Consider the following 24,269-nt stretch of genomic DNA (forward strand, 5'->3'; position numbering starts at 1 on the left):
GATGACTTGATTATCCTGGTAGCTGCTCCTTGCACATTTAAAATAGTTGGGTTTCCCCCATCTGAGTGAATGCAGTAAGGTTCTGGTGGGTATTCAAGTTGTTTTGAATAGCTGCATTGATGTTATTTGAAAGACAAAAACAAAGAATTGACCCAGAATTGTCTTTATAGTCTGATAACTTGTGAGGAATCTTCAGTTGTCCCTGTTTTTTCAAAAATGCCTCACACATGCAGCTGGCTGGGGAGGTTCATCTCTCCCTGTCCCACTGGGAGCAATGATTTGCCATTGTTACTTCTAGACAGAGTTGCTGTAACTGTCCATACTTGAGAGCTGTGATAAGATACCTAGTACTTAAGTCCCTTGGTATCAGTAGCTGCCAATAAAACACTGTCTGGCTACTCTTGACTGGTGAGTTGAGAATAATGAGTCTTCAGCATCTCTATATTTAAAGTAGGCTGCCTTGGAGTTAAACTAACCACAACTTCCCTTGAAAGTTACATGATACAGGAAGGATGAAACTGCTAAGCGTAGCTGATTAGAGGGAGGAACACAGCTCTCCTTTTGCATGGTATAAGATAATGCATACTTTTCTGGAGGGGATAGGATAACCACAACTTTGCTGCCTTCCAACAGGTGCAAAACTTTCTTTTTTTAGTTTAGCCCTTTGCACAACATCTGTCACAACTGAGGAAAACAAAAGAGGAAGAGGAGAAATTCATACTTTTGCAGTGAGGAAAAATGAATGCAGTTTTGTGAAAATAAATCTGTGCCATGTCTTGACCTTTCTTTTATTTTAGGAGGATGCTAATGACAGCATTTTGATAAGGGCGTAAGTAGAGGACAAGACCGGAAGATTTTAAAGTTATGTAATTTGCTAGTTTTACTGCAAGGCAGTTGAGTTTCATGTTGCTTTCCTGTCTAACTTGGACTAATTTGCTGGTCATAACAGAGGCAAGTTGAAAGGAGCCACTGGGGATTATGTTGCCCAGCCCTGGAAGTACAAATTTCAGCATGGCTGTGTCAAATCAGGTTTGGAGTATCTCTAAGGACAGATATTTCAAAGGTTTTCTGTGGAACCTTTCCTAATGTCTGACTAACCTCATGATGAAAAAATGCTTCTTAATGTTTAATTGGTCCTTGATGCAACTTTTGCCTGTTGGTGGGTGTTGCCATTTTTCTGTATCCCTCCCTGCGGTGGTTTTCGCAGGGGTCCCATGAAGAGGGAAGAGATGGGAATGTTGACTCCATGTTTCAGAAGGCTGATTTATTATTTTATGATATATATATTATTAAAACTATACTAAAAAAATAGAAGAAAGGATTTCATCAGAAGGCTTGCAAGTAAAGGAAGAAGAATGGAATGGTAACAGAAGCTCCTGACTCGCAGAGAGTCCGAGCCAGCTGACTGTGATTGGCCATTAATTAGAAACAACCAATGTGGACCAATCAAAGATCCACCTGTTGCATTCCACAGCAGCAGATAACCATTGTTTACATTTTGTTTCTGAGGACTCTCAGCTTCTCAGGAGAAAAAATCCTAAGGAAAGGATTTTTCATAAAACATGTCTGTGGCACCTCCCCATTAGGCAGTTGCAGATGGCAGTAACATCTCAGTGTGAACCATCTCAGTTCCCTCTGCCTCTCCTCCAGTAACATGTGCTGCAAGCTCCTTCCACATTTTTGTGGCAGTCTGCTGGGCTTGTTCCAATATGCCAAATATCTTTCATCTACTGGGAAACCCAAGACTTAGTACAGAATTCCAGGCATGATCTCGCAAGTACCAAATGGAGGGGAAAGAATTCGTTTTAAACACAGCCATGTTTGTTTGTGAGGTCACACTGTTAGCTCCTCTTTAACCTGTCTACCAGGAGCCCAGAATTTTTTGCCAATCTGCTTTCTAGCCAGGTCATGCCTAGCCTCCAATGTTGTGTGGAGTTATTCTAGCTTTGTTCTGCATTTGGCTGGCTCATGTGAGTCCATTTTTCCAATCCATTGAAGTCCAGTTCTTCCTTATTTAGTGCCCTGGAGCAAGGTTATCCAAATTTGTCAGTCATGTGGCAAGATCCTAGTTTAGAGAACCTTTATGCAAATATGGTAAGAAAAGTAGATCAGTATGCTGTTGATTTCATGTGTATAGAGATACCCTGTTCTCTTCTGCCACACAGCACAAACACAGCTGGCTTCCCATTCTTTATTTATACTTGCCTTCTTTCCTTCTTTTAGAGCTTGAATGAAGTGGTGAACAGCTTTTATCTGACTGTTTACAGGAGAAGAGACAAGATAACTTGAAGTAAGGGGATTTGGTGGAGGTCTGTAAAGTCACAAGTACTGTGGACAGGGTAAATAGGGAGTCACTGTGTTCATTCGTTTCTGGTACAAGAAGCAAGGGACTTCAGATGAAACTAGCAGGTGTCACAAGTGAACAAAAATGGCTCCAGACACCATGGGTAGTTATTCTGTGCAGCTTCTTGCTGCAAAACGCTGCAGTTGCAGATATTTTATTTGAGTTCAAAAAGGGATCAGACAGGCTGATAGAAGAAAACATTGATTGAGGGCTGTCATGTGCAAAGATGAGACATCTGCCTCAGGAAGTCCAAAGTTAGACATTGCAGGAAGCCAAGGGAGTATTCTAAGGGGAAAAAAATTGAGGAAATATATCTTAGCATTTACTACACAAACAGTAATTCCCATTTTTCTTCAGAGAACGGTTGCAGCTTGGCAGAGTTTTTTGTATTTATTTTGTACTACAGTCTTAGTCTGCAGGCTGCAGATTAGCCAAGAGTGTATTAGGAAATATTGCACTCAGATGAATTTGTTGTTTTTCGAGTAATTCGTGTGTCTGTTGACACGCTGGCTCTGTATTGAGCCAGCACAGTGGGAGACTGCTGAATACAAACCTTAGTTTATCTCCAGTTGTTCCCCTGCTCTGTACCACAGACGTGGTGATAGAAGAGAACAGAGTATGTCACTGCTTTTCAGTTCCTCCAGAAGTGGTCATATTAGGCAAAGCTTTTCTTCTCTTTCTCTTCAGCTGCATGCTATTTATTTTTCCTATGTTGCAGGCTGTCTCAGTGGTTTATTGGAGTCTTTTCATTCCTTACTTATGTAAAAGCTTTTAAATTTCAGAACAAAATTTCCTTAAATGGAATGTCTATTTAAAAAAGCTCAAAACCTTCCTTTTTTTACTTTTTTTTTTTTTTTTTTTTTTTTTTTTTTTTTTTTTTACACTAATGAGTTTGCTGATTTAAGAGGAGTCACCACTTTCAAGAATTGTGTTATTTGTGGTGGCACGTTTACAACTTCAGACAGTTGCTGTCACTGTCTTTTGCTGGATGACCATGCTGCTTACAGTTTCCTCATCTATATAGCTTTCAGAACCACAGACCACACAGGCACACAGCAGTCCTCTGGGAGATACCTGTCCTCTTCTGCTGGGACTGTAAGCCACAGAAGACTGCCTTTTTTATCTCCACAGTTTCAGTTAGTCTTCAATACCTTAGAGTCCAAGGCAGCTGAGGGTACTTGCACTATTCCTGTTTAGTTTTGTGTTCTCAGTGAAAGAAAAGATGAAGGTACTAGATGCTCTTCTGCTGGAAGCGTGCGTGTTTTGGGAGTTTTCACATGGTGCACCTTTACTTGATCATGTGTTTGACAGTAGATGCCTATGCAGTTTTCTTTTCTGGACTTAGAGACAGCTAAAATGTACCAGTTGGCCACCATCATAATTTTTGTTTCCTATATGCTCTGTCACATTCCCTACCAGGCAGGTTTTGAGAGAGATGTCAGCAGTGGACATGCAGTATTAGTACTAGAACTGGGACTCCACAGAGTTGGAGTCCTCTTAGCAACTGACACTCCAAAGTTTAGAGATAAAAGAGATTCTTTGTTTTTTCATGAACATGTGTTTCAAGATCCTGGCTAGACTTCACCCTCCAAATAGAGACCCAGTTTTTCTGAAATGCTCCAGTCAGATCCTCACAGTGAGCATGCCGTTTAACCTGTTGCTACTTGTCAGTTGCTTTATTTGTATGTGAAAAGCATGAAAGAGCCCCAGGTCTATGTGACCATTTACCAGCCTTTCACACAGAAAGGAACAATGCTTACAATGTGTGAAAAGCTTCCCCTAAAGAAACAGCTTCTTTTTTCTTGCCAAACTCACACTACTTCAAGCCACAAGTTAGATAAGGGCATCATGGAGGAAACCAGTTGAGAACATCTGTAACTTTTACTCACTGTTCTCCTTTGCTCCCATGCAGCAAATTGTTACCATCTCTCTGAGGATGGCTGCCAGCCCCATGCCACAGCTGGTACAAGGAGCAGGACAGATGCTTTCTAAATGTTTTGCCTCAGTGCAGTGTCCCAAGCAAAGTGAATCCCTCACTGCTGCTTTTGGCAGATGACAGAAAAGAGTCTCCTCATTGACACAAGTGTGCTTGAGCTGTGAGTGCATCCTGACAAGGAGTGAGGAGGAACAGTGACATCAGCTGCCAGAGATGTCAGTTGTCATTGTCCATCTGTATGTCAGTGCTTGCAGGACTTTTGTCAGGAAACTGAGCTTATCTTAGCTTTTAAAAGTTTTTATTTTATTGGTTTCTTCTTCATTTGAGAAACATTTAAATAATGAGAGAAAAGTAGCTTTTCTCAGACCTATATCTAACTGGACTCATGCTAGAGCAGTATTTTGATGTAGTGTTAGCTGTTTGAGAATGCTGGTGTGATTTAGAAACAAAATCCAATATTGAAAATAACAAAATTGCTAATATGAGAAAATGGGGTAGAGAAAGATGTTCAGTAGACATCTTCACCTAGAAAAGTGTAGTTACCTGCTGTATGTGGTGTTTTAATACATACTTAAGTTACATTTTACAGACAAATATGAAAAAGGCTTCTTGTCGTTAAGATTTTATAATCATAGTTAGATTAAATGCATGCTAAAAATTCAAAAAGCCTAGACATTAGCAGAATAAAGTAAGCTTGTACTAGTGAGATGTTAACAATACATATATTTTATTTCTACCACTTCTAGGTATTCATGAGTGGTCTGTGATTTTATCTGGTTACCATTTGCTTAATTCAATAGGAACACATTCTTAAATAATGTTTTAAAATAGTTTATTAAAAAAGCTGACAAGAACAGAACCACTAGAATATACAGAATTAAGTAGAACTTCTGATAAGTTATTCTTCTTGCACTGCTTTTCTGAAGCTGCATAGTGTCTTTTATATTTAGGAAAGAGAGAATTAGTAGTTTAGAATTAGAAACTCAATTTTGGCAGTCTAAGTGGTATGAAATATAGGGGGTTTGTGGTTTCTTTGCCATAAAATATTAATGATTAATTTAATGTTTCTGTACTGCTCGTCAGGTACAGCCCTTCCGTGTTTGCAGGTAGGCAGGGGTCAGCATGCAAGGAAGGAAGGAATTGCAAAGACAACAAATGTAATATGTTTGTTTGACTTCCAATACAACCTCAATGTCAGAAAGATACAGCTGAAATAAATAAAATTTGTTCTAACATGTGGCATAGCCTTTACTGATGATTATCAGGCACTCTTTAATTTTCCATCACAGCCTTCTGGTTGAGTTACCACGTTGTGTTGGCCAGTGAAGGCATACTAATAAGATAGAACACTAAAGAAGAGATATAGGTGCCAGGAATAAAGTAGGGAAGGAAGCTGAAACGTGACGGAAGGGCACATCAGCAGGAACCCAGGGCTTACATCCTGGATTCTCAGCTGGTATTGAGCTGATTCCAGCAGGATGTGTTTAAGTCATTTGGTCTATTTCCTGAGCCAATTTCAGCATGCCTAAGGGGATCCCAGATATGCTGTATGAAGGCATGATGGGAAAACTTGTTCTTTCCCTGCTAGTTCTGCTCTTCTCATTTATTGATTTTTCAGGTAAACAATGCTTAAAGAGAGGTAGCCATCTCACACCATCAGAATTAATCCATTAATATACTTTTTGAATGGTCTGAACTATGAACATTTATTCAGGTTTCTAAAGCATTTGTCTTATATCCATGGCTGACTTCAGCAGAAGTTCTGAAGAACACTGTATCACTGTTCTTTTAACTGAAATGGTGCAGTTTTCATATTACAGTCTCTTGCTTCGATTTGTGTTTATAAATAATCTATATACAACAGGAGTAGAGAGTGACTTTTTACAATATACACTAAAAAGGAAAGTTTTCCTTTAGGAAAAGGAGTAAAGAGATAATACACCTTGTGAAGATGAGTGATTTTACATGCAGGAGATGTTCAGTGTTGGGAAGAACCAAACAGTTCATTAGCTTTTCATGTGTTACATTTGACAATGCTTTCTATGTGAATTGTCCAGTAAGGCATTTGTGCTCCAAATATTGTAAAATGTTGTTTCACCTCCAAAGAGCTATAAACTTGTCATAGTCAAATGAGCAAAGAAGTTGTTCATTTTATCTCAAAATTTTATTTCCTATGTCTGTGTGAGTGGTCCAACAAAACCATTTCTGTAATTGGAGCTCAGCTAGAGGTCTTGAAATTTTCAGGTGTTCTGGTTGTAGTTGGTTGAATTGTAAGCTATATTTGTGCTCAGTCCTAACTGTGATTTGGCTCTGCTTGAGTTAGTAACATCCAGGCATATGTATGTGCAGCATGGAATCTGAACATCCTCAATGATGCATATTTCCTGGAAAAAATAAGAGATCAGTCAAAAGGATACAGCAAGAAGATTATAATGCTGAGTTTTCCTGCTGTCCTGTGACAAATATTTTTCAATCCATCACTCCTTGATTCTCTGACATCCTGAGAAACAGAATTTTACTTAAGCTGCTGTAGGGGAGGACTAAGAGTTTTTGCTGTGGACCCTGGCTTTTTAGTCTTGGTTCACTGTGAAGTACTACAGAGTTTATTTTTCAGGTAGCTTTCCATTGGGGGATTTAGCAAGTACCGTCATTTGCGTTTCTCCTGCGTCACGGGAGCTTTCTTCATGATGTGACCTGGCAGCACTTGAAATTGATACACTCACTTGTCGTCGCAGTATTTTCAGTACAGTTCTCTTGTATCCTTTGCATGCAAAGAAATAGATGAAAGGATCTAGGCAGCAGTTAAAATTCATCAGAAATACAGTATAGTGGAGTGACTTCTGGAAAATTTTCGTTTCACTGCACGAGGGTTCTCGCTGAAGTTTCTTAATCATGTGTTGTATGATTGCAACATGATAAGGAGTAAAGCAGATTATAAACACTATAATTACGAATATGATTGTATTGATGGCTTTTTTGTTTATCCCTGATTTTTCAGTCAGTGGATTTTCCTTGGCTGTTTGAAAAAGTTTGCAGCTGATTTGAGTGTAGCAAAATAGAATAATCCCCAGAGGAATAAGGTACCCTATTAAACAGGCAGCAAGAAGTATAAGTGGTAGATGTTCTATTTTCTCAAAGTTTGGATATTCCATACATGTAGTCCTTTCATTTTCTTTCTGTGACATGGATTGTATAAGTAATGGGAAAGTTTGACTGAATACAAGAAACCAGACAAAGACACAGATGCCCTTGGCATATTTAATCCTTCTGATCTTGTATCGGAAGGGGTGGACGACAGCGAAGAACCTGTCGATGCTCAGGCACGTCATGAAGTTGACGCCTGCGTAGGTGTTGATGTAGAACAGGAGCGCGGTGATTCGGCACAGCGCCTCTCCGAAGGGCCAGTGGAAGCCCATGCCATAGTAGGCGATCCTGGTTGGCAAGGCAATGCAGAAGAGCAGGTCGGAGAAGACGAGGTTTGTTGAATACAGGGTAGTGGAGTTGATCTTCTTCCTGTTTTTAAAGATGACGGTGAGGGCAATGGTGTTTCCAAGCAACCCAAGGATCAAGATGGAGCCGTAGAAGACAGACAGTAATATCCGTGCTGTGTCTTTGTGCTCGTACAAGTCACAGGTGGAAATGTTGGTCTCAGAGGCTGTGAAAAGGTCCATTTCTGCCACCACTGTTGTTGCAGGAAGTTCAGTAGACCTATCATGAGAAAAAAAAAAAACAACAAAAGGGAACATTTTGTAAGAAATGCAGATAAACTACTTCTATGTAACAATGGAGAGCCTCTGTTGCAAAATAAGACTAAAAAAATGAAATGAAACTTAATTGCTGTGGAATACTTTTCAAGACTCTATCTGAAAACAAACAAACAGATGCCTCCTTTTGGGTTTTTTTTCTTGTTCCAAATTGCCTCTCTTATAAAGAAAATCAGACAGGGGACAGTGTAATAAACCAGGGATGTAATATATTTGGAAGTAAAGTCTATAGGTGCTCAGGAGTTGGGAGACTGTTTAAAGCACCTTGAGGGGAAAAAAGAGTCTGAAGAAACTACATGATAAAGCATCAAATGCAGTCTCAAAGGATCAGACAAGCAGACAAAATGTTTTAAATGTGTTTTAGTTAGTTTTAAGAGAATTTTTGTTGCTAAAAATTCACACTGTGATGCTTTAACTTGTTTAGAGAAACATTTTTTTTTCTCAGCACTCTTACTATATTGACATTGTAATAGAATCACAGATTAATTTAGGTTGGAAATTACCTTTAAGATCATAGACTCCTACCACAGCAACTTGTTTAATTCTAAGTTTAAGAATTGGCTTTTGGAATCTAATTCAAATATTGTTGCATACATAAATTCTTAAGACTACTACTTTAATCACTCTTTAGTGACCCTGCTAAAGAGAGGTAGTGCAGGTGAACTATTTTACACTTTGTCAATTTAGTAGATTTTAGAAATTGTTTAATCTGTACAGTAATAAGTAGCATAGAAGAGTTGCAAAGTGGCAGTGATTAGGGGGGGCTGAAAAATGTTTTAAAATAATCCAGCAGAATTTCAGAAATGGGAAGAACCCCATTTTGTTGATACTGTTCAAGGTGCAAACATTTCCTAGGTCTGCTGTTACCTGACAGTTGTGTAGTGTAAGCATGAAGCTCAGAAAGGATGGGGCATCTCATGTTACTCCTCCATGTTTTGTAGAACAGGCAGCTGTTCTACAAAAGGGTGCCTCTTAGAGGCCCCATTTATGAATTTAAACAGCAATCAAAACAAGATTGCTTCTGTTTTAACAAAGAATACTACCTGAAGATAAAAGCTGTTGTAATTAGAATTTTGAGTCTGTCTTGTACCTTTAATAAACATGTCTATGTTATTTCTGAGCATCTGTCATTCAACACACAATATTTGCAAGCAACTGTAGCCTGTTGCACTTGCAAAAACTCTTTCTAGGAAATACCTCTCAATTTTAAGGGAATTAAAACACACATTTTAGAAAGCATTCATTATCCTTGTACTAACTTGTGAAAGCATTTAAAGGCTAGTATTTTCTTTCATGATTTGAGGAGATTGTACTGCTTATTTCAGGATGTTCACAATTAATGGTTCTCTGTAAATGGTAAACCTGCAGATAGTGGATGATGCGTATTAAAATATGTAAATTAGTTACCTTATATGTTTAAGGAAGAGATTTGACTTCCAGGTAGTACATTAAGTGTGTGTTTGCTGCATTCCATAGATAGGAGGGAAGACAGGTGAGTAATTTCTGACTGACAGATGTGCAATGTTCTGATTCTTAGGTATTTGTAAAGTAAGTGCTGTCTTTCAAGACATGGGGATACTGCATTCAGGGTTGTATGTCAAATCTGAATTGGGAGTTCTGTGCCTTGAATAAAGGAACCAATCTGGTAAATAACAGTTCCAACTGTAGTGCAGGTTTAGGAATGTCAGTAATTTTATATTAGTTAATTCTGGATTGTTCATGCTATCTTGGTGTTAGTGTGTTTGGTGATTGATTAATGCAGTAGTTATTACCCTGAGTGTAGTTCTGGTATGATTTCCTCCCATCTTTTCCCTTGTAGAAGTGTTTAGGATGGATTTTGTTTTACCTAAGTGTAACAGGCTTTGCATAAAATGGTGTGGGTTTATGTAGGTACCTGTATATGAGTCGGTGAGGTATTTTGTTTTGTTTCTCATATTTAAATGCTTCTAATTCTTGTTCACACTCCCAGCATCACATCTATCTTCTATGAATCTCTTTCTTGAAGTTTAGTTAAAATAATTTTTTCAACATATTTTGGAAAGGATAATCTAAGATTTGTGATAAACAATTCAATTGCAGTAACTAGCTACAGCATTTAAAGTGCATGGGGGTTTTTTTGCTTTGAAGTTGTAATAATTTAGGTTCAAAAATAGTGCACATAATTGTCACATCCATTCATATGTCTTTCTAGAAGCATTAGTAAAATGTAGAATATCTATTTTACAAATACATTGAACCATGTATTTGTATGAACAGGTTTAGGAAGAAACCTGTATATTCAGTAAAATGTGTAATTTTTTTACATCAAGAGTAGAATTTCATAAATTGCATGTTACCTAATTTTGTGCTATGAAGTTGGATCTTTAATGTAATAAATTAATCCAGAACTTGTTGTTCAAAACAGCCTGTTCCTCCTCACATATTACTGTGGCTATATTGAGAAGGAGTCCTAGCTGAGACAAGTGTTTGTGTCTATCCATGGTGCTAGCATGGATATTTGTTGGGAGCAGTTCCATGGCAGGACAAACTGGCCACAAATGCATGAGGAGAAAGCTGGAGAAGCACAGCTCGTGGATCTTCCGGGGCAGTGTGCAGTCAGCCAAGCTGTGCTCTTTGGCAGGCTCTTCTGCCTGCTGTGGGAGTCAAGCCTGGGGGCAAAAAGTATTCTTTTTCATTCTCTGTTATCCCCAAAATATTTTGACTGTTAATGTAGGGAGCACATTTTACAATGCTGTAGATTACTATTAGTGTTTTATCTACCTTATCTACCTGTAGGTATGTGTGGGCATTTTTGAGAGCCACCAAGGTGTTTAGGTGCTACAGTACCTGAATATATTCATTAAAAAAAAAAAAAAAAAAAAAAAAAAAAAGGAGAGATTTTATCTATTTTGTGGCCCAAACAGATGATAAAGTTGATACCATCCATCATAATATGCATCACCCAAGCTGTGATAACTTCTTTGTACTTCTGAACTCTAATTGTTGTTGGATGAACTCCATTCATCTCAGCAGGTATTTCACATTTTCTTTTCTTCCTGAAAGGTGTCTGGACTATTAAGTAAGATAAGATCTTTTTTTAAAAAACCTACTCCTTGTGTCAGGTTCCTGTTTATTTCTTGGCAGCAATCCTGAGTGATCCACTTACACATACACCATATGACATCCTCTACAGAATGTATCTTAAAAAAGAACATTTTGAATACTTTTTGTGAGTTTTGTATTATTGGAGAATAAATGGAGAATGTTACATCCTTACGGCTGCAAACCTCAGATTAGCTGGACATGACTCTGTTTTAATGAGCTGTGTGCCTGAATAACTCATGAGAACATGGCCATGTACTGTCCCAAATCCAGATGCACCAATGAATTTAGAATCACTCTAAAACTCTAGAATCACTATTAAAACTTTTGCTCTTCTAGACTGTTGGATTAAAGACCCTTCCAGTGGCTTTCTAGGTTTATTAATTATACTACTTTGAAATATATACTTGGAAGAAAGATAATATTAATATCCCTTACCAGTTTGGTTTTTGGCTTAGAGTTGCATGCCAAAATGTTAAGGTATAAAGTATTGAGAATTCCTGTCTGTATATCTGTATTGTAAAGAAGGCTCTTCAGGTGTTCACATTTTCTGTGTCTATAAACACTCAGTGACATAGACCACTTAGTTAATGTAATCTTCTGTGTAGTTTAGATTATATTATTTTAGTTATTGTGTATGGATTCTGGTAACTTTTCTTTTAAGCATACTTTCTATGATGCTGTTTGTCTTGGAGAACTGAAGAGAAAGCAAATTACCCTTTTGTACTCTAGTCTTTGGTCAGTACCTCTCTGTTAAAAAAATGTGTGTCTCTGTCTTATATGTCTCTAAAATTAATTTGGAACTGCTGTTTTCATTGAGTCTCTTTACAGAATCTCATGGTTTAGGCAATTCGAGGTAAGCTTCTCAAATATTTCACTACAAGGTGAAATGATCCTGTGATGTGTGTTCTAACTGCAGCTGTGTCCCACACAGGACTTGGGGTTCCAGATGCCTCTTGGTATTGCTGTGCCTGGAGGCAAACTCACCACTCCATCCCTGCCTTTTCTGCTCAGTGCATTATGTATGCAACACAGAGCTGTGTAGCAGTGCACTGGGAGTTTGTGAAGTTAGGTCACTCTGCTCCAGGAGTATTTCTCTGATTCACTGTCATAGGATATCTCCAGTGTAAGGGCATGGCCATTGCTCTCTGCTTTGACCTGGGAGGACCTTATGTGTGGGAGATTTTAAAATTAATTTTACCGTTAAATACTATGCCCAAGCTTGCAACCAGTGCAGGTTGTTGTTCTATAATGTTCTTTCCCTTGCCATTTTCAAATCTTAGGACTGTGGTTGCATTTTTGACCAGCAAATTTCTTTAGTCAATTACTTATGAGGTTTGTTAGATAGGCAGCTACTGGTTTGTTCTCTGTGGTTCTTGATGTTTCACAGCCATAGCATCCATCTGGGGAAAAAATTCACAGCATAATGGCAAGCTGCTTACAAAATCTAGCATGTCTGAAATCTGCGCAGGTGTCTTTCTAAACTGATATTGTAATCTCATCAAAGAAGGCAAAATAGCTTGTGTGGGAGATTCATGTTGTGTCAAAACATTTGACTGGCATCAGTCATTTGTTTTATGCTTATACATTTGTTTTGTGTTTAATCCCCACAGCAGAAGGTGTTTGATGAACAGGATGGTGACCCCAGTCTGGAAGTACTGTGTAATCCACACCTCTGCTTCACAGACATGTTTGTGTGTGAAGAGCTTTGTATATAGTATCATAATATTACATACATTTAACTGTTAAGAAGAATAGATTTAAGCTGTGAGCCAGCAGTTGCAGTGTTGCACCTTAGATTATATGGGTTGGGACTGTGTGCAAGCAGTGGTACAAAGCTCTCTCTGTATGCTAAATGAAATTTATTCTTGTTCTCATCTCCTGCTTCTGCTGAGGAGCACCATCTGTCTTTTCGGCAGAACAGGGGACATGTAGAAGCCTTTTACTCTATTGTAATCTAATGTGTGATTTCTCTGTGTCTCTTCATAATTTTCATTCTTTGAAGATGAATCCCTGGTCCATATGTCCCAGGTCCAGTTGCTAATTTAAGATTACTAATTATATTCTTGAAAAGGCACAGCAGTTCATTAGAAAGATTTCTACTGGCTCTTGATACATAGTATGGTTTAATCACTATGAGATGGACAATATTTCCTTAACAAATCATATTGAGGGTTAATGTTGTTTTTCTCTGCATAAAGAGTATAAATTATTTTAAAGGAGAGTATAAATTATTTTAAAGGAATGGTCAGGAAAGAGACTTCTCTTCTATGCAAGATTCTCTGATCTTACAGTCCTCTATAGATATAATCTGTGTAGGTCTTACATTGTTTTAAAATGGTAGAAGATGGGAAATATGTAGTGCTGTGTTTTTGTAGGTTTGATTTTTTCTTAATCTCAAAACTATTTTTTTTCCTGTTGAGCAGTCATATTTACTGTTTGTATTTCAGTTTTACTGTACAGGTGATCTCTGTTGAAGAGTGTTCTCTGTTTGAGAAAAGGGCTTGATTCAGTTAAGCTATGTGTATTAAAAAGTGTGTGTGCTGCATTGCATAGCAGAACACCTTGTTAAAATAGAAAGAACATATACAATAATAAAAGCTCAGGCGAGAGACAGACATGTCCTAAAGCTTCCTCTTTCTTTCTAACACTTTAACACTCATATGCTGCTAGTGCTGTTTGTTAATTTCTGTTCAAAAGCTGTTGAGGTTTGTGTTCTAAAGGCCGGTGAGTCAGCCTGATGACCTGAAGATTGAGTCCTCAGGTCAAAATGCACAGCTAATTTTGATGACAGTTTCCAGGCTAGTGCTTTTATCCCTCTTTGATATAGATCCAAATTTATTGGCATAGTAAACTCAAATTTGTAACACACATGTCAGAGAATCCCACATATTGTCTTAACAGTGTCTTAAATTGTCTTAACAGTGGCTATAATGAATGAGAATATTCTTTAGCTGCTTAACAGAATATGCAAGTGCACAACACTGTGGGATCTTTATATAGTCTGTAGTCCATTACTATAGATTTTGTGTGACAGTTATATTTGGTGCTAAAAAATAATACAAACTATAGTAAGTGAGATGGAAATAAAAGGAGTTGAGTTGAAGTGCATAACTAAAGAAGAATTCATTTGAAGGGTGCAACCTGGTCTTATCTGTTGGATCTCTTTACAAGGATGATGTGTTCTACAAAAAGTGTGAGACCTATCTAACATAAATCACCTCTGCCTAAAATATATACTGATTTGGAGAGCTGTACTGATGCTAAGATGATTAACTTCCCTTCAGTTTACACTTGTTAGGTATACCAAATGTAAAAAGGAGAGAGCCTAAAACTGGAGCAAATAAGCAGAATAAAAGTGTGAGCCACTGAAAATTACATTCTTTCTAGCAGAAGAAAAAAGTATTCAAATGAAGATTTGTATTTTACTACTAGAAAACATGCACACCGATTTGAGTTTGGGGTTTTTTTCTGAGTTACATGAAACCCATACAGGTATAATATTTAATTTTAAGATTTACAGCTTCAGATTATAGCTTCTGTATTAAGTTTATTATTCTCTGTACATGCTCCTCAGTCTTTTGACCAGAAAAAAACCAATATTTGGGCTCTTAGAAACTAATTGCCAGGTAAATTTTCAATTGCCTTGTGTCTTCAGTAGCCTTCATGAAAATGTTAGACAGATCTCTTGTATTTTATGCTCAAAGGCATGTACTCTCTTACTTTTTAAGATAAAAGATAGTTTAGTTTAGTTTCTGTCTGTTGAACAGTCTGTCTTGTTTTGCCAGTATAATAGGAAAAATGTATCCTTTTAAATTGGGAAGGTGCACAAAAATCATACCACTTGTAATATATCTAAAGAGCAGTAATAAGGAGAAATATATTTGGTCATTGCAATTCAGAAGAAGAATGCCTTCTAAAAACCTTGAAAGAAATGTGCACTAGAAGTTAAAAGAGGAATTAGCTCATAAAACTTTGAGCTCTTAAAATGCTCTGTTGCAATGTTCAGACATGAGAAAAGTGAGAAGTTTTCAAGCTGATAATAAAGGCTGTTTTCATAGACAAGAAATGCATGTGATAAAAGCAAGCTATGCATTCAACCCGGTATGGATTTGTTTTCAAGCTTTCTCTTACTATTATTCTGTGAGGTTCAGTGACTTTAGAGCTTCAGTGCTTCCTTTACTACTTCTACAGTAGTTACTTCTGCACTGGTATAATTTAAATTAGTGTTGCTAAAAATTTGCCTAAGTTAAGGCAGTATGAAATGTTTTCCCTGTGATTGTCAGAAGGCTGTACTATGAGAAAGGAGTTGGAATAGCTTGTTGATGCTGTAGATCAACAGATCCTTCAAGTGGAAACTAACTAGCAGCATATTAATATGGAATATAAAATATCAGCGAATTTCTTCCATGGGTCTTTCCCATACAAAGCTCATTTATCCTTACTACCACATGAAAATATCCAGTATAATGCAAAAAAGGAAATATTTCTGGAATTGTTTGCTGTTGCTCAGTGGCAAAGGAAAAAAGTAAAAAGTTAGTTCTTTTCTGTACTTACATCTCTGTAGCTTCTTGGATCTTCTGAGCAGTTAAGGGCATTGACAGGATGGCCTGACTGAGAAGGTTTACCCTTGCTCATTGTTCTCAAGAGTGATTACGTGAATCTTTTGTGGGAGGGGTAAGGTTTTTTCAAGTGCTTCAAAAAAACCCAGCGCTGATTTGCTGCCTACTGTTTTATGGGATGTGAAAGCATCTATTTTAGATCCTTTTGCAATTAGTCTGCTTGAAGAGAGTAATTAGAAAAAACACTTCCACCTCCCCCCTGAAGTTACACACTACTGACTTTCACAGAAGGGACTTTACCAGAGGTTTAGTTGAGTAATTGCTGACCGACTAAAATCCCTCTCCTATGAGAAAAACTTTGTTTATATGCCATCTGCATTTAAAATACCTTAATTTACAGCAAAGAGCTGTGTAATCAGTACATACTTAGAACAACTTCTTACCGAGGAGATCTGATGCAGCATGAGGAAACCTCAAAACTGAGACATACCGAGATGTGGTGTTAAAGAAGACGCCTCAAACGCCTGTGGACATTCCCAGCACGGTTTTAGTATCATAATGATGAGGATTTACAGAAATGTCTTTCAAAAACGTATGAGGGAGTTAAAGAACTCTGAGACTTTGAGAGATTAGTAAGAATGTCTGCCTTTGTAAGCTGTTTATTACATTTTAAGCAATAATAATAATAATAATAATAATAATAATAATAATAATAATAATAATAATAATAATAATAATAATAATATAGTAAGGTAAATACATGAAAGATAAAAAGCTTCTAAGACACAAATCTGATTCCCCTAAAATAATATTGACAAGAATGAGTGGCTAAGGAGTAGGAAAGGAATGGAATGTCAAATTTTGAGTTAACCCATTTGTACCTGAAATGACTTTGTTTCTGGGTGAAGAAGTCTTAATGTCTTAAAGTCTTAAGAGGTAAATTTTGTGTTAAGAGGATTTTGGAGTTCAGAGGCAGATGGAAAATCCTTTTGTTTGCTGTTAGAGGTTGTGGTTGAGAGCTACCTGGGCTTTTCCCCAAAAACTGATACTGATCATTCATGACTGCAAAGGACTGTTTCATGACCTCATTTGGTGACCTAATTTTAAACAACCAACAAGGCATGATAAGGTTATTTTTGGCAGGTCCAACCCATGCAGAGTGCAGGATGCCTCCTTGGAAATGTTAGGGCTGTGTTCACAGCCCAGGTGTTGGCTGACATTGTAGTGGTTAAGGTGTGTAGAGAGATAGGATCTCTGCTAACACGTCCATCTCATCAGAAAACCTAAAGTAAACACAGATCTAATGGCAAAGTTACTTTGTATTATAGGAAATGTTTTTGCTATAGCAGAACATAGAGCCTTGTGAGCTACTTTTGTACCTGCTTGGAGCACTTGGTTGAGACTGCACACTGATTTTTCTGGTGTTGAACTCCCCCTGTACACATTACTTGATTCCCCTTAGATGCCAAAGAGCTGAAAGGCTCTATCTAGGGCTTTCAGCTCCTCAGTCTTAATGGAGCATTCATCTTCTAACATTGCATTCAGACAGTCTTTGGGAAAACTTACCAGTCTTATTCTGGATTTTTTTTCCTTACTTGCTTTTGAATAATTTTTTAATTTTTCAGCTTTATCAGAGACTAAAATTGCTTTCAATGAAGTAATGAGAATTCAGGACTGCTTAAAGGGAAATCGCACAGGGAACTTGCTTCATATGTACGCAAAGTAATACCACAGTGTGGTTCCGTGCCCAGCGCCCAAGGTCTGCTGTGGAAATGGGAAATTTTGAGATACGCAGTCATGTCTTTGCTCAAGGGCTGACATTAGTACCCCAGCTTCTTATTAAAGGAAATGTTTGCTTCAGAATTGTTTTATCTTTATAAAACAACGGCAGTATGTGTTTCCTGCTTTGATCGGATAAAATATTGCCTTCCTTTGATTAAGATACAGTACTAGATTGTACCCTTTGAGTCACACTGCATATTGGCTACCAATCCAGCCTAGCATGATGATAAATTAAATGGTGCAGGTTGCATTCTTTCACTAACTGTTTATCCTTCTAGCTGTTTGTTTTCTGTTCTGATACAGCTGCTGTTGGTCCAATATCTGTTTGACTGCTCCAGGATTTGAACATGTAAATTAAGAAATTGCTGTGTTTCAGAAAGTGTTTCTGTTTACCATATATGTGCAGACATACATTTGTGTTTACCATGTATGTGCAAACACTGTTCAGATTTTGGCAGACAAGGTGAGGAACGTGGAACCCAGGTTACAAAATATATTGTTGGATAGTCTTGGCATTAAAAATTAAAGCTTACTTTAGGATAGGTATCTGACTTGTGCCTTCATGAGGGGTTTGTAAGCTGTTGGTTAGATGGTTAGTCTCAAGTTTTCATGAACTGCAAGTTGCATGGATTCTGCGGGGATATCCATGGACAGGAAGAACCTTTCTTTTCACCTCCAGATGCATTTTTAAATTTTTCTCTTAGCATTCTTACTGCTTTCCTGTAAAATATTGGCATTAGCTAGTGAGTAGTGGGTAACAAAGGCTAAGGTTTTTGCTGCTATTGAGAGACCTCAGGCAATGGGCAGTCCTGCTCATGTGTAGTGAAAGAATTGGGTGCAGTAGGTGAGTCCTTTGAGTCCAGGACTCCAGCAGGTAGAGAAACACAACCATCAAGGATAGTCACATTCCACAGAGTTCATTAATTTTAAGGAATGTTTTTGTGAATATTTAGCATCTTCAGAGTAAAGGCTGGAACCTTAAGTGTAATATGGCAGTGTTTGGACTGACTGTGGGAATGCAGGTCGCTGAAGTGACTTAGTAACTTGAATTGCAAGTGCCCTGCTTGTGTGCCTGTATAATCTGCAGCTGTTTTTATAGGTGATATTTTTAGCCCCCCCAAAAATATGTGGTTGTGAATTTGTCAGTTTAATGGTTTTTTGGAGAACTTGAATGAAGAAAAACACAGCCCAGCAGTTAGTAAGTGTAGTGAGTCATTATGAATAAAATAGGTTATTTCTGCAAACTTAATGCCACAGAACTTCTATTGACAGCAGCAAGCATTTTTTGCAGAAGCTACATTTATTTAGCTTTCTAACCCTTTGTTCATGCATTTTAGAAGCATTTTTCCTCTGTTTTGTATATATTTTCCTCTTTATTTTGCATATATTTGCTTGTGCTAATAGTTTATTTTAATCTGCATTTAATAGTCACTCTTTTAAACTTTAAATAGTATATTTCTCTTGTAATAAGTATCTGCCCCTGATTTTTCCTTCTCAGACAATTTTTACATCTCTGACTTAGTTTTTTCAAGGATATTGTTTGTATATGACTTTTTTTTTATTTCTTTTTACAAAGCCAGTCTCATAGATTCATATGATGTAGAATGTTCCTATCTTGTCACTGTGTTTCTGTTTCGCTTAAAATGTTGAAATTTAGCGTGCTCTTCAAAATGGGGATGTAATTATTGTAGAGACAGCTATTGCAGTACATCTTTGGGATGGATATGTAGAATGTTCAAACTCTAGAATTCAGTTTTCAGGTTTTAGAGTTTTCTGGGTTGTTTGAAAATTTCATTTTCTAACCCATGTGACTAAAATTAACTTCCTAAATATGAAGTGGGCAAAAACTCAGTTCAGAGTCAGAATGTGGTTGTGTCTATAGACATCACAAATTTCTAGTAGAAGTTAATCATGGCACATGAAAGGACGTGATATTCCTGATATTCTTATAGTATAATGAACAAATGGCTGGGGCAAAGGTCTCTGCAAAAAGAGAGAAAGCACAGAAAAGGAGACTAAAAGAGATGAGAGGAAAAGCAAATACAAGAGGATAAGAAAGAAGTGAAGGGAAAGAAAACGCTGAAGTAGTCTTTCAATAAGAATATGTTTTCCACTTGAAGATGTTGAATCTGATATATGGTACCAAACAGCTAATTAACATAACTAAAAGAGTTAAGAGCCAGTCCTTTTATTTACAGTATGTGGATGGGTGTTTGTACCTGTCCAGTGAAATACAGGAACAGAAGTTCCTCCAGTGATCTTGAGCTTCAGGAATAAGGCTTTGATTTTTCACTGAGCAATAAGGTGGCTTAGATTTGACAGGATCTCTGGCAGTCGTTTACTTCAACTCTAGGTTCAAAACATGTCCAACAAGAATGGGTTATTTTGGGCTGTGTGTCCAGGCTGTATTTCTGAGGATGGAGATTGTAGCTCTGGGCAGCCTGGTAAAATACTGGACCATCATTATCCTGTCTGGAATTGCTCCAGTATATTAAAACCTTTCTTGAAGCATGAAGCCCAAAAGTGGACACAGTGATTTAGGTTTAAGCTCAGAAGTGCTGAGCAATTACTTGTCTTGGCCTGATGACAACACATTGATAATGCTGCCCTGTATATGATTGACCTTTCCTGCAAGGATAAAATGACACTCAAAGGCTGGCTAACACTCAAAGGATTCTCCAGCTCCTTATCTGCAAATCTGTTTTCTAACCAGTCTATGCCACTGCACAAGGTTGTTCTAACCCATATGGAGACTCCACAGTTACTTCTGTTGAACTCCCTAACATTTCTAATGTCAGCCCATTTTCATCAAGGAATAGCTGAATGTGGTCCTGCTCTCCAAAGTATTGATGGCTCCCTCCAGTTTGATTTCACTCACCAGCTTGTTGGGAGTGCACTCTGTCCCATCATCCAGGTTGTTTAATAAAGACAATAAATAGTGTTTATCCCAGTATGGATCCCTGAGGGAAGCTGCTAGTAAGTGGTTGCCCCTAAAGTTGGTGCTGCTGATCAGAACCCTTTGAGTCCAGCAGTGCAGCCAGATTCCCTCTAATCTGCTTATGCAGTGCATATCTTCCCTGTTTTTCTTTAAGGGCTGAAGAAGAAACCAAGTCAAAGGCCATCCTGAAGTCAGAGTGTACAACATTTGCCATCTTCCCCTTCCTTATCCACAGCACCAGAGTCACTCTTGGTAAATCCAATTGGATGTTAGCAGCTGCCTTGTCCATCGTGTAGCTGGCAATGGCTCCTAGGAGCTTTGCTCTGTAACTTTCCCAGGGATAGAAAGCTATGAGGATCCTCTTCTTGCCCTCCTTGAAGATGGGTGTGACATTTGCACTTACCCAGTCAGGAACCTGTCCTAATCACCATGATATTCCAGTGAGGTAGCATTGACCACCTCCCTGAGAGCCCTGGGGTGCAGCCTATGTGGTCCTTTTGCCTCCTGTATGATCAGCTGGGCTCAAGAACCTCCAGAATGTCTTCCTTCACAGCAGGTCTTGCTCCAGTCCCACAGGACACTCAGGGACCTGCAAGGCCTGAGGGCAAAACTAACCATTGAAAACTGACCCAAAAAGACATTGAATGTCCTGGCTTTTTTCTTGTCCTTTGTCACTAGGTCCCTTTTTTCACCACTGGGTCCGCATTTTCCTTGACCATCCTTTTGTTGTACTTTACTGTGTCAGCCGCGTTCTAGTATTATTCTGTCGATGACCTGTCTGACAGAGCTGCTGACAGAGCAGCGTACCCATATAGATATTCTAAAAAAGGCATTAGTTAACTATTGAAAGACAACTGAAAATAAAGGGAAATTTTCAAAGTACAAAATCATATAAAGAAGGTTGAGGGTGAAGTTTAAAATTAACTGGAATGAATTTTCACACAGTGGAATTGCCTGTACAATTGAGTTTCACACAGCATTTTGAAGGGCACCAGTTTTGACATTTAAAAAAAAAATACCTGAATGGATATTTGGGTAATACCTATTTGTATTAGATGTGAGCTCTGTCTAAAAAACAAACACTGATTCCTTGAGGAGCATACATCTGTAGTGCCCATGAACTTACTGTTTTAGCAGAAAAGGCCCATCACTAAGTTTCCTCCAGCTCCTCTAGGTTGTTGGGTACTGAGCAGTGTCAGACACTAGACTTTGAATTTAGCTGATAGCCACTCTGGACTGGGGTGGTGCTTCCTGTGGTCTCTGTTGACATAATTGGTGAGTACTAACATTTAGGGAACCTTTTAGCATTCTCTGATCTCTTTTTAAAATGCACTTGCAGTCTTGGGAAATTCCTTTTTGTACTTTCCTATCTTATGATTGAATGCACTGTTGCATGTGAATCTCTGTCTCTGAGTCACTGTTTATCACAGGATCAATAAAACCTGAAAAGCATGCCACAGTTGTGATATTCTCTTAATTTGGTCAGAGTAGAAAGAAATAATTTAAAAGTACTTTTCTTAGAAGAGAAAATAAATTTTTTCTTTGTTTTTCTTCTATCTTCACTTGTAAAACCTGATTTTTTCAGTGAATATTGCCTACAATGGAATAACTTCAGATGAAGAATAATTTTTTGTATGTTGCTTTCTTATAGCGTTTTGACTCTTAGAACTTCAGTAATTTCAGTTTATCTCAGTAACGTGTTGTGTCTATTTATACAAGTGTATTTTGTTTGTGTAAAAAGGATTATATGCAAAATTGAGTGTCTGAATGAAATGCTCTAGCTCGTGTTCACAAGCTCAGTCTAGGCATCTGGTCATTGTAAAAAGTGCTTGAAGTCTTAGATTCTATGTCATCCTTGCAGTGATGGTTTAAAAACTTAAAAAACATCTTGTGTTGTGATTAAGATGAGGACCCTAAAGGGAGTTTATTTGTAGGGCCATGAAATTAAATCAAACTGTCATTATTCCCATCTTAGGTACTGTAGTCTTTTGGCAATCCTCTAACACATTAAGTCTGGGTAAATACCGGGAGCTTAGCTTCATAAGTGAAGTGGTTTCCTTAACCTTTTGGGAAAGGTAAAATCCTTGCCATTTGTCCATTTGAATCATATTTTGTTCTGATGTAGGACATTACTGCTCTTCACACTGTTGTGTGCTGTGCTTTATGGAAAGAATCTGCTATTAGATGAAATATGTTGCCTTCTCTTCTGCCTCCAGTCCTAAACATTGGGAAATAAAATACTTTTTGTTACTCGTTCTTATTTGCTAATGAATCTGTTACCTAGAATGCCAGAAGTTACCTAGTGTGTGTTCTGAAGGGAGACCTTTGTTTGCAAAGTGGTGTAACATTTTGATTGTTATGTACTTAAAATTAACTCCTTTTGATTGTTTGGCACTACTGTGGCTGGTATCATTCTTATAACCATCTGGACCTTTCTTTTTGCAGCTTGGGTCCTGTGTTTGCACTGTTTGTTCCATTTTATTCCTCCATTCCAAGAGTGCAGGTGACACAAGTATTGGGCCACTTTTCTATCACAAACAAGTCTCTGGTCTACATACTGGGTTTACAGGTATGGTATGTACTTACTTGTTCATCTTTCAATAAACTAATAATGTCGTTAGTAGTTAGTATTTCTGTTTGTCTGTGAATTTTGATACTTCCATGTGCATGATTGAGCATACATTTAGCTAGTAACTATCCCATCAGCTAAAACATATAGAAACATGTGATTCCAGTATGCTGAGGTGGTGAGCAAGTGGTCTGTCCTTACCTTGTCTTACATGGGAAAATAAATAGACAATTCCACAGGTTTTTTTTTTTTTTTTTTGGTCAGTATAATGAATTAGATGAAAAGAGATTAAAATGGAACCTGATCCTAAAGCATTTTTATCTTTTACCTTTCTAGTTTGTTTATATTCTTGAATTTGCTTATTTTTTCCTTGTCGATTAGAGCTCAAATAAAGCTGTAGAATGTGGTATTTTTTGTGTTAAGACTGTTAGTAAATAATCAAGGTTTTGGCTGAATTTCACTTTTATATAAATTAATCTTACTTGTATATCATGCCTTACGATGTGACAGGTAATTTAGAATAGTGTAACACAGAGCACAGCAACATCATGTAGTGTTCTGTGAAATATGACTAGGAAAATATAGCTACTTGGTATAGAAAGCCAGTAATTATTCAAGAAACAATTAAAAAACCCCAAGACCCAGCAGCCTAGAAATGAATGGACATTTGTGTCACAACCTGAATGATGATGTGTGCAAATTTATGAGAAATTAGGCTCACTTCTATATATTCTAGGGATTCAAAAATAGCTCTGGCGTGTGCAATGGGGAATACACCATAGCTATGTGAAATGTGGGAGAGAGTATTTTAGAATTAGTCAGTTCATCCTCTTTCCTGTTCAGCCTTTGCTTTTCTTCACTTTCTGCTCCAGCACTTTACTTTCTTGGTCTCAGAAATCTTGTTTCCTCTCTTCTGAGCCCATCACTTGCACTATTATTGCAGTCTTTGGGAAAGCCATGCTGCTGTGTGGGCTGTTTTCCATCGGGTCTTTTGCCTTTTTCTTCCATGCACACAGCACGTCCAGCTCGGATCAGTGCTGTCACTGAGCCCTTTATCTCTGTGGGATCTCTCCCTGCTGAGCTCTGAACACTTGCTGCCATCACCCAGAGCCTGAGGGGAGACTCATTTGCCTTCTTCTCATTTGGAAACTCTGCCCTTATCTCAAGTCACTGTTTCCGTAGTCTGAACTCTGGAGGGAAGGTGTTCTCATGGTGCAGTTAGCATCACGCAGAAACATTTTACTGACCATTTTCAGTCCCATTTTTCCAGTTGGAAAATAACCTTCTCCAGGT

The 24,269-nt window shown here is 37.9% G+C and overlaps 2 protein-coding genes across 3 annotated transcripts in view; one reads left to right on the forward strand and one right to left on the reverse strand.

Annotated features, from left to right (window-relative positions):
- Positions 1 to 24,269, forward strand: part of UBAC2 (UBA domain containing 2) — an 87,923-nt gene that overhangs the window by 34,789 nt on the left and 28,865 nt on the right. For both annotated transcript variants that reach the window (XM_063149595.1, XM_063149593.1), the window contains exon 5: positions 22,853 to 22,976. In XM_063149595.1, coding sequence (XP_063005665.1) covers positions 22,853 to 22,976 — 124 coding nt within the window. The remainder of the gene's footprint in view (positions 1 to 22,852; positions 22,977 to 24,269) is intronic.
- GPR183 (G protein-coupled receptor 183) lies at positions 5,588 to 15,759 on the reverse strand. The gene is made up of 2 exons (XM_063150501.1): positions 15,683 to 15,759; positions 5,588 to 7,988 (listed from the first exon to the last, which is right to left on the reverse strand). The coding sequence occupies exons 1-2, from the start codon at positions 15,721 to 15,723 to the stop codon at positions 6,884 to 6,886; spliced, it is 1,146 nt and encodes a 381-aa protein (XP_063006571.1). The 5' UTR covers positions 15,724 to 15,759; the 3' UTR covers positions 5,588 to 6,883.

This window comes from Melospiza melodia, chromosome 2, assembly GCF_035770615.1.
Source record: "Melospiza melodia melodia isolate bMelMel2 chromosome 2, bMelMel2.pri, whole genome shotgun sequence".
Taxonomy (NCBI): Eukaryota; Metazoa; Chordata; class Aves; order Passeriformes; family Passerellidae; genus Melospiza; species Melospiza melodia.

Coding starts and splice junctions, on each gene's coding strand:
- GPR183 (XM_063150501.1), bottom strand. CDS start 15,723: ATGCCCTTAACTGCTCAGAAGATCCAAGAAGCTACAGAGAT. Junction 7,989..15,682: donor ATCCAAGAAGCTACAGAGAT/GTAAGTACAGAA, acceptor TTCTCATGATAG/GTCTACTGAACTTCCTGCAA.